The following is a 15,365-nucleotide window of genomic DNA, read 5'->3' as shown; positions in this document are numbered from 1 at the left end:
ATTCCACAGGCTAATAAAAGTATCAGTTTATACACTGTATGAGAATATGCTACCAAAAAAAAAAGGAATTCTAAGGAACAAACTTACTTCCCAGCAGCCAATACAACTGCTATCTATAGAAGTGATAAAATCAGTTGTCTGGTTTCCATGTCCTAGCAATAGCTTTTTTGTTTTGTTTTAGTGTGGAGTTCAAAAATAACTGCCTGATGATACACAGACACAGAGCACTATATTTAGTATCTGTTTTAATCAGTATTGGCATAAGGAATACAAAATATTCCTTGGGGAACCTGTCTAAATACTTGTATTTAGACACATGATCTTATTATAGCAGGGGAGAATTTGCAATTTTCAATTATTAATTTTATTTTACAGTTCTCTCAGAATTTATGATATTCACAGTAGGCTACTACTAATTATACTCCTCTTTACTATCAAGAAGATTGGAATGGTATGTAGAAAAGAACAGTGTGATCTGTAGTAAAGAGAACACAGGCTCTGAAGTCATAGAGACTCTGAATTAAGTCCTGGCTATTATATACATACCCAATGAACCTCACTGAGCCTCTGCTACCTGATTTGTAAAACAGGGATAATGATATTTAGTTTGAAAGATGTCATGAAAACTAAATGAAATCACGTATTTACAAGCACCTAGACAGAGAGCCTAGCCATGCTTGACACCCAATGACACCCAAATAGCTGCTTCACTCTCATTCCCAGGCATTTAAGGTCTCTTCTGTAATTTTTTTCCCTCTTCTACATGTTTAACCTAAGAATACAATGTCCAATAAATGTAAGAAGAAAAGAGAATAATCAGTTGTTTTGATCCTGAAAAGGCAGAAGGGGATAAGATATCCAAAGCTAAGGTGAAAAGATCATCTTTAGACAGGATAAACAACTCAAAGGTTGGGGTTCCTTGGCAGAGTCTTGAACATGCATGAAGGCAGATAATGGGAAAATAATGGAGTTCCCTTTTAATAGCTTGTATTTTCTCTGTAAATTAGGAAGAAAGACCACTTGCTAAGTGTGAAAGAGAAGAGGAAAGTTTGAGGTTTGAGATGGAAAAAGTTGAAAAAAGTGTTAAAAATAGTAGGGAAAGTTAACCAGGGAAATACAGCAGGATATCTGAGCAGTGTCGAGGGTCCATTTGAGACTGGGTTCCACATTAATTTATGAACATGAGTGTGTTCTGTTCTGTTGAAAGATTTTCTTCAGTAGTACTCGGCTACTTAGATGCAGGTACAAAGAAAGAGGTTATCTGCGTTCAACTTGAGTTAGAATTTCATTTCATTTCATTTCTAGTCTAGTCATAATGAACTATGAACACTAAACTAGGATAAAGGAAAAAAAAATGAGAAGGGATAACATGCTAAAGTGTTTAGGAGTAATACTAAGAGTAACACTAAGCAATCAAAAAAAAGATAGCTGTTATTATCATTAACTATGGTCCTCTAGCAGAAAGTAATTTCATTATTCTAATTTGTAATCATTTCTTTAAAAAATTTTTTGTTAATGTTTATTTGTTTTTGAGAGAGAGAAAGACAAGAGTGAGAGCTGGGGAGGGGCAGAGAGCGGGGGAGACACAGGATCCAAAGCAGGCTCCAGGCTCTGAGCTGTCAGCGGACTCGGGCTAGAATTCACCTGAAAGCCAAAGTTGGATGCTTAACTGACTGAGTCACCCCCTAATTTATAATCATTTTTATGTATCTCTCTCTCTTTCACCAGATTGAGCTCTTTGAGGATAAAAAGAGTATATTGCTTATCTTTGATTCTTCCCAAAGTGTGGTCCAGTAGCTACCACACTATGACTACTAAAAGCACATAATTAAATCAATGAATCAAATATCTTGCTTCTAAGCTATTCAGAGGGGTTTTTGGTTTGTTTGTTTATTTGTTTTTAAGATTCTAGCTAGGGCATTAGAACCTTAACAACAATTCAGAAAATAAGACATTTCTAAGAAAGGGCCACTGTCAATTCAATGATAGAATCTTACTTAGTAGCTACAACACAATGGATAAGAGTTTTCCAAAAATGCAGACTACAGAATTAACATGAGGAAGAAAATGAATTAACACAGACACAACATGAAAACTGAGAATACATTTTTCTATTTTAAGGGAAGGAAGGAGACTCCTGCCTCTATTTTTATCATTTCAGGACCTTACAATGTCTCATGAAATGAGTAATCTGAAGCATAACCTACCCAATGCTGATCAAATATCTGCATTAGAACTTCAAAGTAACTTCAAAGATATATAATCTGAGAGCTGGCTAGGTCCATTAACTTAATCTTTGTTTTGGGGCAGAGGGCAGACCCCCAAAGAATACTGTACCTTTCCCAGTTTATCAAAGGCCATAGGGTTTTAAGAAAGAGATCTTTTTTGGCTGTGGATTCAATTTAAAAAACATAAAGATTTTATTTTTGCTGCTGCTTAAACTAATATGTTCATTTAAAAGTATTCAAAGGGAAAATATATAGTCAACAGCTTTGACTGTATATAGGGAATCACAACTTTGAATTGCAAGCTGTACTGAGTATCTTCTTTAATAATGGATTGTTTGAGACTCTGTGTGTGTGTGTGTGTGTGTGTGTGTGTGTGTGTGTGTGTGTGTGTTTGTGTGTGTGTGTGTATTTTTCCCCCCTAGAGAAACTATGTTATAATGAGAGATCAAGTCTCTTGTTGGTTCTTGTAAGTATGAAGCACCATGTGACACCTACTAAGATATTAAAATGCCTAAGCCTCTAGGTCCAACATTTAAGGGAAAACGTATGCAGACTTTTCATCTGAGATGTCAAAAGAAACTCTTGTTTTTCTTACCACTTGTATTCTAACCAGTAGAAATCAAAACAGGCTAGGAAAAAGGGATTTCAGGCAGTGAACAAAAAGGAAAGAAAAAATTCTGCAACTGGATACTTCTTAGCCCAGTTTCACTCTCTCCATCACTCCTATTTTTTCCTGAAGGAACCAGGGAATGTCCTGTCTCTACTTTCAAGGAAAGAACTTATAGTTCCTACATAGAGTTTATCTCCTTCCCAGAGCCACTGTAGAAAAAAGAGCACCCACTCCTACTGCATCCCCATTCTCAACACTTATGATTTGTAAAGCAAGCAATTCAATGAAAGTAATGCGTTTTGACAGTCAATAAGACCAACACATTTGAGGGGTGCCTGGGTGGCTCAGTCAGTCGAGCATCTGGTTCTTGATTTCGGCTCAGGTCACAATCCAATGGTCGTGGGACCGAGCCCCATGTCGGGCCCCACGCTGAGCAAGGAGCCTGCTTAGGATTCATTCTCTCTCTCTCTCTCTCTCTGTCTGTCCCTCTCTCTCTCTCCCCGACCCCAATGCCTCTGCCCCTCCCCCACTCTCTCTCTAAAATGAAAAATTCAAAAAAACATTAAGAAAATAACAATGCATTTGAAAAGGAAGGTTTGAAAATATAAGAGAAAGACAGAATAATCAAATGTTGGGTCCTTGAGAAGACAGGAGAAAATGAGATACACTCTATGTAAAATTATATACCAGCAACAAGTGGGGAGCTGGCAGTAAGTTAAAAAGGTTTTCTTCTCCACCTCTTTTCCTTTACTTCAGTGAAAGTTAAAGATACACATAGATGTATAATCAAAGAAAGACCAAGATAGAGTTTGAGTACATAAGAGACATAATACAATCTATCTACATTTCAGGGTGATATCCAGGGTAGAGACATTTTCATAGAACTACTAGGCATTTTCTTGTCTTCTCATGGACACCCAAAATCATAAAACATTAATGTACAAGTTTCCATATCAATTAAGGATAAAATTGTGAAATTTAAAAAATCTAAGCTTTAAAAAAAATAATCTTATTTTGTATTTTATATATTAATAGCCATTATATAGTAAACATCTGCCACTTGCTAGAGACTAATACATAATACAGTCTTTTACTGTGATTTGGTTTTGAATGATATTTTACATTAAAAATTAATTCAAAATTACCTGAAAGAGAGGCTACCCAAACAGTATCAAGTATACTTCAATGAACTGCAAAGAAGCCTGGCTGCTACTGTACTCACACTTAATCCTATCTGCCTAATTCAACTCATGAGTTGTTTTGTCTTTAATGAAACAAAATTACCACAGATATTAAGTCTGTATTACCTTCATAATGTTAACTAAGTCTGTTTGATAGTAGCGATCCTGGTGTGCATTTGCTGCTGCTAATGTAAGAAGATAATCATTCCTTGCGTGGGTAGCTTTGGAATTACATTCAGATCGCCGGGCTTTTAACTAAAACATAGTAAAAGAAAAAAATCAATGCAAACTGACAACTGAACTGTAAAATATATAAAGATACCATTCTTAGCTGGCAATTAATAGCTCCTCAACAAGAGTAAAGGTAACCACGTGGAAAAATATTTATACACATAAAAAATTACTCAACACTAGGGGCACCTGGCTGGCTCAGTCAGTGGAGCAGGTGACTCTTGATCACAGGGTTGTGAGTTTGAGCCCTATGTGTGGCACAAAGTTTACTTAAGATAAAATTTAAAAATTAAAAAAAAAAAAATTCAACACTGTTAAGAAATTAAATAAACAGTGATTAGAACTGTTATACATGGTAAGAGTGTTCTTACATATTTCTTATTTACATTTAACCTACTTCCCAAAGCTTTTCAGGAAACTTCAAAATATTTTGCTCATTTTATTCAGATGGGAAAATAAAGGTTCCAAATTGAGTAAGTGCCTTATCTTCAAAGACATGGGTAAAGCTGTTGGGAGTTAGAAAAGTTTTTTAAAAAAAATCAACACTCCTCATGTGCCAAAAGAACTGGGTGCTAGTTGGGATCATGACAGCCAAAGGCAGGTTATTAAATTTAACTTATCAGGTATCCACAGCTTAAGGGTCCCACAGAAAAATCTCACTTGCATTGGCCCGGAATATATACTCAAGTGTGTAAATATGAATGAAATGGATTTTGCAGAGATTTTCTAGAGACCGTGGACTAAGCCTCTTGGACTAAGAGTTACAGACAATAGGCTACCTAAGCAGGTAAAGTATAGAAACCAATCTCTGAAGCAATCTTGACAAGCAAGTGGTGTCCAAGTGCTGACATCTGGGTGAAAAACTCCCATGAACTGGGAAGGAAACTTCTTCCCTAAGTTAATGATTTTAATATGCTTCTCTACATTAGGTGGAAAAAACTGACTTTAACCCTCAAAAAAAACAATTTTTTTAATAAGCTAAGGTTTCTCAATTGTGAAAGTTTTCAAAAACTTACCTTTACACTCGCCTTCTGTAAACTGATTCTTGATTGAAAAAGACTAAGTTTAGATCTATAATAAAACAGAAAATAGTATGTTTAATAAAATTATAAAATTACATATAAAACTTATTAAGTATTATAATTCCAAACTTTTTTTAAAATGACACTTTCCACAACACTATTCCAAAAGAGTACTAACAAATGGAAAACCGACAGCAATGATTATTTTCCTTTATTTTACTACAGGAAGAATATTGTAGTCCAACAGAAAATATTGGGATATTTAATAAAAATATCCTGAATGACAAAAATACAATTTGACAAATCCAATATATTGGTATCTCTTAATAAACAAGAGTCATCAAACTACAGTTTATTTCCATTATCATACAATTACACACACTTTAGTTCCTATAAGAAAGTTCAAGGATGCCTAGGGATGACCAATCTATGGAGGCAAAACTTAGGCTTTCAGCGCCGTGGGCAATATGCTGTAACACCTGCAGTGCAATCTACAGCATGATATTACCGGGCTCTTGAAAGTCCTTAATTCCATTTTTTTCTCCCATTAAAAGTCCACTGTTAATATAGTATTTGAATACAGTGAGAAAGTCCTTGTTCTCTCTGCCCTATATGATTTTGTTCTATTCAATCTTCTCCCATTCTGGTGTCCTTATTTCTCTCAATCCCTTTTGGTTTGGGAAGGAAACAATAATCTAACAAAATGCTGGTTTTACCCAAACAACTAGAGATAAGCAGAAGAAGAAAGTCAACAAACATTAAGGAATAACCAACACCCCCACAACCAGTGACTTTTGAGGCGGCAATGTTTGTCTCGACTGCAGTGTTATGGTGACTGCCATGGGAGAACTCAGGGCATGTGCTGAATGCTATGCCATAATACGAAGTCAAGTTGCAGACCACCTGGGAATGGAAGGCGCAGCAAGCCAGTCTCTGCACAGCAAATGTGAGGAGGATAGCAAAAGCAGTCTATGCTCTTTCTAACAAAAGAGAAACATTCAGGGACGTACACATACGCATCCTAACTACTTCCCCAGTGTTTAAAAAAAAATAAGGTCCACGATTTTCCTGTTATTTTCTATCTTGCCATATTCATATTTCCTAGGGTTTTGCCTGTTTTTATTAATCAGATTGTTATTCATTCTGATTTAAGAAAGCAAAGGCCTGGGGCGCCTGGGTGGCTTGGTCGGTTAAGTGTCCGACTTTGGCTCAGGTCATGATCTCACGGTCCGTGAGTTTGAGCCCCGCGTCGGGCTCTGTGCTGACAGCTCAGAGCCTGGAACCTGTTTCAGATTCTGTGTCTCCCTCTCTCTCTGCCCCTCCCCTGTTCATGCTCTGTCTCTCTCTGTCTCAAAAATAAATAAACATTAAAAAAAAACAACAACAAAGAAAGAAAGCAAAGGCCACAAGCTTTAAAATTTGGGACAGCCTGTTCAAGGCTAAAAAAGACTAGGGTATTCTTGATTCTCCTTTTTTATTGTAGTCATTATCCAAATAGTCTGAGTTGCACCTGGATTTTCCAAAATAAGGTTTTAAGTTTCTAGTTTCTGCTTCATTTGCTAATTTTCATATAATTCTTGTGTGGAACTTAAGAAAGTATTAGTAATAGAATAATACAGTTCCAGGGGCGCCTGGGTGGCTCAGTCAGTCAGTCAGTTAAACATCTGACTTCAGCTCAGGTCATGATCTCACGGTTTGTGGGTTTGAGCCCCACATCAGGCTCTGTGCTGACAGCCTGGAGCATGGAGTCTGCTTTGGATTCTATGTCTCCCTCTCTCTCTGCCCCCCAACCCCTGCTTGTGATCTCTCTCTCTCTCTCAAAAATAAACAAACATTAAAAAAAAAGAAAAAACAGTTCCTGTGCTCAAAGATTATGATCTATAAAAAATAAGATATATATGAATGGTGAATTGTATTGCACACTCCTCTTCATCATCTACTTCCAAATGTTAATTAATGCTCCTTAGGGTCTCAAACTCAATTTCTCATCTAATATAGGATTTCAACCGTATAGCTATCATCTGATAGGCAATCAACCCTGACAGGCAATCATCTGATAGGCCCTATTCTCATCTGAGAGTTAGATATGTGACCCCCTACCAAATTTATTCACCTCAGAGTCCTACAGGCTCTTCAGAACCTACACATCCAAGATGGAACTCATCCTTCCCTTCCCTCTTCCTTGTGTGCTCTCTCCTAATGTGCACATTTTACTGTCTGTCAAATCACCTACCAAAACTACATATAGTCTAGTTTTCACTTCCCCTTTCTGATATTCCTTCCCATCTTCTTCAAGATTCTGTCCAAATACCACTTCTTCTATAAAGGTTTCCTTTTTCATGAGGCAAAATTAATCTATTTTCTAGGCTTACAAAACAGTGTTTTCATACAATTACAGCAAATATGTTACTGAGTGACATGAGGCACTTAATTTCTTTGAATTTGCTGTGAATAAACAAGTCACAAAGTTACTTTTAAACACAGTTGTCTTTAATTCTAGGCTTTAAATTTCTTAAGGATGCAAAGCTTATCTTACTCATCTTTGTACCCACAGCACCCAATATAATTATTCAATAAACGTTTAGTGAGCGAATGAGGATAAAGAAACATTTCTTACTCTGTAGTTGAATGAATTTTCCAGAGAAGTTACACACTGAGATAAAATGTCTTATATACTAAAATCCCTTTGAATTTGGGCCATATTAGAAGGCAGTTTCTTGAGATCAGCATCTGTGAATTAGACCCTGTCAAATCTAGACTTCTTAGGAATAGCCTTGCAATTGTCCGCATTTACACTCTGTGGCCCTTGGCTAAAGTAGGTATTTACATATGCTCTACAAATCTGTCAACTCTCTGTTCTAGAATCCTGAGAGTTTTAAAAAACAAATTCCTAAAAACCACTAGGAGAGGAAATTCCTATTAGAGATTATCTAATCTAAAATCTTCAGGTCTTATTGGGAAGATGGGTTCATTGACTCTATGAAAGTATGAGAAATATTTGTATGCTCACAAAAATAAAATCATAAAGACAATAAACTAAATTAGGGAAATATTAAATATGTTTTCCAGTAACATTAAGTATTTCATGAGTATTCGTCTACCATACTTTGGTACTACATAAACTTTCAAGGATACACTAAATTTTCACAAGAGGGTTATGAGATTGCTTAACTTCCTGCTGATAAAAGCATATTAACGAACCTCACCCACTAGTTGCTAGTCTGTACAAGTGTTCATAACCTTTCTGATTTCATGATTAGGAGTTCAGAGTTCCAGATTTTGCATTAAACGGGAGTCTCAGCTCTCCTCACAGACCTCTTTAGAGTACCATTCTATGACACAGGTTTATTTTTTCTCAAAAACTTTTTATCTTTCCTCAACTTGTCATAGCAAAAATCTCTACGGCTTGTTTTAGATCTCTTTTTTATTACCAACTGCCAGTTCCTTCTGTACCAAATGCCAGTTTCTTTTTTTCCTAATTATTCTCAAAATCAAGGACTTATAAGTCACATATATGAAGAGTAAAATGCACACAGTTGCTAAAGCACACATTAAAAAAGTGTATGTATTAGAACTTCACATAAGAGAGAAACTGTGCTTGAGTCAGGGTTTCTATACTGAGGTTAGTGCTCTTATATATTTGACATGTCCAAGGTCCTCAATGGCATGCTAAGGATCAGGGATTTCCAAATACAACTGATTTAGAGTCTAGCATGAAAAAAATGAAGCTCTTAAATCCTGATACTCAGATACCACAGCAACTTCAACAGGCTTTTGCTAAGCTTTTGATACCATGTTCATTTGTCTTCTTTCCTTTCCATAATCCAATTGAACGTGAAACTGACTGATCAAACATTCTCTTATTGCTGTATTAATTGAAATGAGATCAGCCAATATGAAAGAAAAATTTGAAAGTATGTAACATTTATAGGTCAGACGAAACCAAGATAACCTGAGAATGAGTCTATGCCCTATATTAATAGAAAACAAAGTACTGGCAAAAATAACATTTATTTGCATAATTACTTTTTCAGAAATGCTAAAACACATACTTTGCCTCGATGTCAGCTTTCTCCCGTACTGCATGAGCCATCTGTTCAGTCTCAAAGTACTTCTTTTTGCCTTTAGCTAAATCTTTCACCGTCTCTTGTAATTCAGTTTGGATCTTCGTCAACTGGTCCACACACTGTAAAATACAAAGTACAATTATTATGATATTAGTTTTCAGGCTTACCGAAATGAATTTGTCCTAAGGACTATGCACCATGCCCTCAGGATGGAAACCCAAGAGAAAAATCAGCACTTTAGTCTCCGTCAAATTGTAAATTAAAATCCAGTGAACAGCTGGTACTCCCATCTCAAGTAAGGTATTGAATATTGTCCCAGTTTGCTTAACAACTCTGCTTTGAGAAATAACCACAGTGCCGCTGATGACTGACAGTAAGGTAAAGCAAAAGAAAAGCAACAATGAAAATGCTTTTATTATTGGAGATTTCATGGCAATAAAGGCAAAAGAACAAAGCAATTCTGTATTTCTTCATAATTCTTGCACAGGGGCCATACTAATCTTCTCTGTATCATTCCAATTTTAGTATATGTGCTGCCAAAGCGAGCACTCTTCATAATCTTAATAAAGTCTCTACATGTTTGGGGAACTGACGGTGCAAAGGTAGTGAAGAATTCTACTCTGGGAAAGAAGGAAAGAAATCTGACAAGTCTGACATTAAGTCCGAGATGAAGAGAAGCAAGAAACCTGGGTACCACATAACAGTTACTACTCAAAATTACTGCCAGCTCAATTCTTTGGATACACCTATACACTCTGAGAGAAGGGACAGACATAATTAACTCGAAGAAATGTTTAATCAATAAATTTTTATAACACAATTGGGCCAAAGTAACATTGCTTTGCAACTCTTCTGGATATCCAAAGGGGAAACATTTTTCCCAGTTTGAAACAAACCACTGAAAAGTTTTGCCAGCCTGAGACAAATTTAGGGAAGCTCTCACTGAAAAACTTCTGAGCCTGAAATAGTATTTAGTGGAGACTGACAAAAAACCTCAGCAAAGTAGGAGGAGATATTGGTGAGGGACTATTGTGCCAGGCTGAACAGCACGGAGTAGATAGAGCAAGGACACTGGAATAGCATAGATAAAGCACAAACTTACACATGTGACATACAGGCTAGAGTTTCCCAGAAATTATTAGGTGTTAAGAAAGGGACAACTTTGGGGTGCCTGGGTGGCTCAGTCAGTTGAGTGTCCAACTTCAGCTCAGGTCATGATCTCACGGTTCATAGGTTCGAGCCCTGCGTCAGGCTCTGTGTTGACAGCTCAGAGCCTGGAGCCTGCTTTGGATTCTGTGTGTGTCTCTCTTTCTCTGCCGCCCCTCCCCCCCCAACTTGTGCTCTCTCTTGAAAATAAATAAACAAATATTAAACAAATAAAAAGGGACTACTTTACAGAAAGTGCAAAACCTGGAAGGTTCTCTATGGGCATATTTACTGAGCACTTATCAAGTGTCAAGCTGTGAATAAAGGGTTAAAAAGCCACTTCTTTCTCCTCTGCATGAAAACTGGACCCTTGCTTAACTTTCTAGGTCTCTGTTTCAACAGAAACCTGATGAAGACACAATGTCAACTGTGTTATTTGGTAACACTGCTTATGAACCCAACAGGCAAACTGCATCAAAGTACAAATGAACTATAAATATCTGGTGGAGAAGCCCTGGCTTTAGGCTTTTTTGAGTATTGTAATTCCTGTGTCTGGATGTGTCCTTCTCATAGACTTTGGAAGCTCTGTCTGTAAAGTTGTCATAAAAGCTTTTAGTCTCCTTTAGGGCCTGTGGCTACCCCTGTACATTCTCTCTCATTCTCTTGCCCTAGATCTCTTACCTGAGGAACCAAACAGAATAACCGTGGTTGGCTATGTAGACTGAGACATACACCAGTGAAAGAACTAAATACTAGCACTAGACACTGCCCTGCTGGTTAACTGTGTTCCCTGTTCTAATGTCCTTCTAAGTTAATCTCATACCAGGTATGGCCTACAATAATCATGACAGTCTCAATGATTCGTTAAACTTAAGAAGACTCCCTATGGGCACATAGGAAGAATGCACTAAGTTTAGTACTTAATAAATATTATCACATTTACTCTTCCAAATGACTCTGGTAAAAGTGTTCATACTAGTCCTATTTTAGGATAAGGAAATAGACTTAAAGTGGTTAAATAATTTACCCAAAGTCATAAAGTGAGAAAGTGATGCTATCATTTACCATGTTAATCCATTATAGTACCTACCCCAGTTTTGTGACAACTCATGTAGAGATACTTTATCTTAAAATAGTAAGCTTTAAAAAAATTTATATGTAATCCACATACCACAAAATTCGTCCTTTAAAAGTATACAATTTGGTGGGTTTTAGTATATTTATAAGGTTGTACAACCATTTACACTGTCTAATTCCAGAACATTTCATCACCCAAAAAAGAAACCCCATACCGATTAGCAGTCACTCCTCATTTTCCCCTATCCCTAGTCTCTGGAAACCACTAATCTACTTTCTGTCTCTATGAATTTCCTGCATTTCATTTATCAATGGAATCATGTAACTATGTGGCCTTATATGTCCTAAGTCCTCACATAATGTATTTAGGGTTCATCTATGTTGTATCATGTATTATTTCTCCATTTCTTTTTATGGCTGAATAATATTTCATTTTATAGATACACTAAAATAGTAAGCTTTTATCTTGTAGAAAAATCTGTCTTTCCCTTTAATTTTTAATAGTCCTTATCACAAATAAACCTCTTGTTTATTTATTTACTTTGAGAGAGAGCGTGCATGTGCATGTGCATGAACAGGAAAGGGGCAGAGAGAGAGAGGGAGAGAGAGAATTCCAAGCAGGTTCTGTGCAACCTGACAGGAGGCTCAAACTCACAAACTGTGAGATCATGACCTGAACTGAAATAAAGAGTTGGATGTTTAACTGACTGGATTACCCAGCACCTCAACAAACCTCTTGTAAGAGCATGCGGTTCTTGATCTTGGGGTCATGAATTTGGGCCCGTGTTGGGCATAGATTTACATACATACATACATAAATACATACATACATACATACAAATAAAAATAAGATCCAAAAACTGGGGCATGGTCTGAAAACCATGTTTAATGGGAAAATGAGACAGATTATTTAAAAGAGGAGTCAGGTATAAGGCATTTATAACCAAAATGTTCATCCAAAACAATAGAACTTGACACCTCAGAAAAACTAATCAATGAAGGCAAGCTCAAGAATCCTGTGGTGATTTACATGCACGGAAAGGGTCTGCTAAGTTGAGCATTTCGAGAGGAAACTAAACACAGTTGGTCAAAGCTTTTCATGTGGATTGCACATCATGTGGCTAGGATATCAGTATATTCACACAAATGAACACCATGGGTACATGAGAACATATGTGCGTACACGTGCACAGACCCACACACAGCCACTCACTGCTCATATGCCTACCCTTCGAAGGATAAGATGTATCTCTTAGACCTGATTACTTAATTCATTTTCATCTATAAAAGGCTACCAATTAAATTACTTTCTCTATATGTGACAATATCAGGGGGACCTTATGATAGTTTGTATCTTTGAAAGGATTTCTCAAAAATCTCATCAGAAAACTCAGGGTGATTCTATTCTTGTTTTTTCTTTCCCTTTACATAAGTTTCTAAGATACTGTTCATCAAATAATATTAGATAGATAGCCCATGTGTACAATGAAGAGATCTTTTATGATCTATTCTTCCCTAGCCTTCAGTAAATCCTTAACCAAATGTCTTCCATCACCAAAATGAACTGTTTGAAGTCAGAGTAATTTGAGTTTTTGTCAAAGGAAAGTGCTCTGCACACAGCAAAACAAGGACATACCTCATTTCATTGCACTTTGCTTTCCTGCGCTGCAGATACTGCATTTTTTACAAATTGAAGATTCAAGACTTTAGTGGAAGAACTGTAGATGTGGTGGAAATAGCAAGAGAACTAGAATTTGAAGTAGAGCCTGAAGATGTATCTGAATTAGTGCAATCTCATGATAAAACTTGAATAGATGGGGAACTGCTTCTTATGGATGAGCAAAGACAGTGGTTTCTCGAGAAGGAATCTACTCCTGGTGAAGACTGTTGAAATGACAATTTAGAATACTACATAATTTTAGTTGATAAAGCAGCAGCAGTGTTTGAGAGGATTGCCTCTAATTGTCAAAGAAGTTCTACTATAGGTAAAATGCTATCAAACACCACCACATGCTGCAGAGAAATTGTGTGTGAAAGGAAGAGTCAATGGATGCAGCAAACTTCGTTGTCTTATTTTTTTTTAATGTTTATTTTTGAGACAGAGAGAGAGAGAGAGAGAGAACGAACGAGCATGAGCAGGGGAGGGGCAAAGAGAAAGAGGGAGGCACAGAATCTGAAGCAGGCTCCAGGCTCTGAGCTGTCAGCATAGAGTCTGATGTGGGGCTTGAACACACGAGCTGTGAGATCATGACCTGAGCCGAAGTCAGATGCTTAACTGACTGACCCACCCAGGCACCCCTTCGTTGTCTTATTTTAAGAAATTGCCACAGCCACACTAGCCTTCAGCAACCACCACCCTGATCATCAGCAGCCACCAACATCAAGGCAAAGACCCTCTATCAGCAATAAGATTATGACTCACTGAAAGTTCAGACGATAGATAGCATTTTTAGCAATAAAGTATTTTTAAATTAAGGTATGTACATTGTGTTTTTTTTGTTTTTTTTTTTTAGACACAGCTACCACACACTTATAGCCTACAGTATAGGGTAAACATAACTTTTATATACACTGGGAAACCAAAAAATTCATTTGGCTCACTTTACTGCAATATTTGCTTTATTGTAGTGGTATGAAACCAACCCACAATGTTTTTGAGATATGCCTGCACCAAAAATATTTGTTAAATACAAGTCATAAAACTTAATTTGCAAAGAAAAAGATTACCTAGGATTTCCTTTCCAAATTTAGATTAAATTTCTTCATAGCAATCCAGTTTTCTGAGGGGACTAAGTTATATACTTAAAAAGAAGCTTACTTAATAATGCCTATATGTTAAGAAAAGACTTGGTATGGTATAAGCCCAGCTCTTTACCAAGAGTTATCGGCACTGAGCAGACACAGAAATGAATGTACAAGTTTACCTTAAGGATAAGGTATTAGATAAAATGGTGACAAACTTGGATACTAGAATTCTAGTGAAGAAATTAGAAGTATGATACCTAAGTATGACACAGATCTTAGAATAAGATATACTTGGCAATAACTTGAAGAGAGGAATAAAAATAAAATAGCAACTTGAGCCAATACATTAAAGTCCCACAAATCAGTTGATTCTCTAACCTAGTAGTCATGTCCTAGAAATTCATGCTAAGGAAGTAACTTCAAAGAAAAAGTTAATTTTTATTGCAGACTTAGTGGTAATGTCCAAAAACAAAGGTATGATTAAATAAAGTAGAATAAATAAAAAATTCATTCAGGAATTAAAAATAGTAAACACAAAGATTGCATAGAAACATGAACAATTAATTAGGAAATAGAATGAAGAAAATGGGATATGCTAAAAAATGATCGATGTATTAATCGTAACTATTGCAAAAACTAAGAAGATAAAAGGAGTAAGATAATTAAGTAGTCTACTAAGGTAAAGGAATTGTATGTATTTTTCTGTAAACTTATTTAAATATTAAAGTTCAAGTGTTTTTAGAAGATTGCATAGGATTTGGAATTAGAAAGCAGTATATTCAAGTTTCTGCTGTGTTATTTACTACTAAGTCTCTTTAACATTTTTTAGGCTGGGTTTTATCATTTGTAAAATAATAAGATTAATATACCTAACAAGTTGATAGGAAAATCAAATGAGACTATAATGGATATGGTAGCAGTTTACAAACTCTAAAGTGTTATCCAAATGTAAATCCCAACTATTTCAAAGAAACATAAACTCTAGTTTGCATGAGAAAGATATGAACTGAAGTATTACTAATAATTAATACAATGATGGATGTTAACTGGACTTCTGG

The 15,365-nt window shown here is 36.2% G+C and overlaps 1 protein-coding gene and 1 non-coding gene across 5 annotated transcripts in view; both read right to left on the bottom strand.

Annotated features, from left to right (window-relative positions):
* Positions 1 to 15,365, bottom strand: part of FCHSD2 (FCH and double SH3 domains 2) — a 296,241-nt gene that overhangs the window by 117,568 nt on the left and 163,308 nt on the right. For all 4 annotated transcript variants that reach the window (XM_042959277.1, XM_042959278.1, XM_007080887.3 and 1 more), the window contains 3 exons: positions 9,325 to 9,458; positions 5,267 to 5,321; positions 4,146 to 4,274 (listed from right to left, as the gene is read on the bottom strand). In XM_042959277.1, the coding sequence (XP_042815211.1) occupies positions 4,146 to 4,274; positions 5,267 to 5,321; positions 9,325 to 9,458 (318 nt within the window). The remainder of the gene's footprint in view (positions 1 to 4,145; positions 4,275 to 5,266; positions 5,322 to 9,324; positions 9,459 to 15,365) is intronic.
* Positions 9,783 to 9,888, bottom strand: LOC122231552. The gene has a single exon (XR_006208822.1). It is a non-coding gene; the product is annotated as a U6 spliceosomal RNA (small nuclear RNA).

This window comes from Panthera tigris, chromosome D1 (genome assembly GCF_018350195.1).
Source record: "Panthera tigris isolate Pti1 chromosome D1, P.tigris_Pti1_mat1.1, whole genome shotgun sequence".
Lineage (NCBI taxonomy): Eukaryota > Metazoa > Chordata > Mammalia > Carnivora > Felidae > Panthera > Panthera tigris.
Note: the sequence above shows the minus strand (reverse complement) of the source record. Positions and strands in the feature narration are given on the sequence as shown.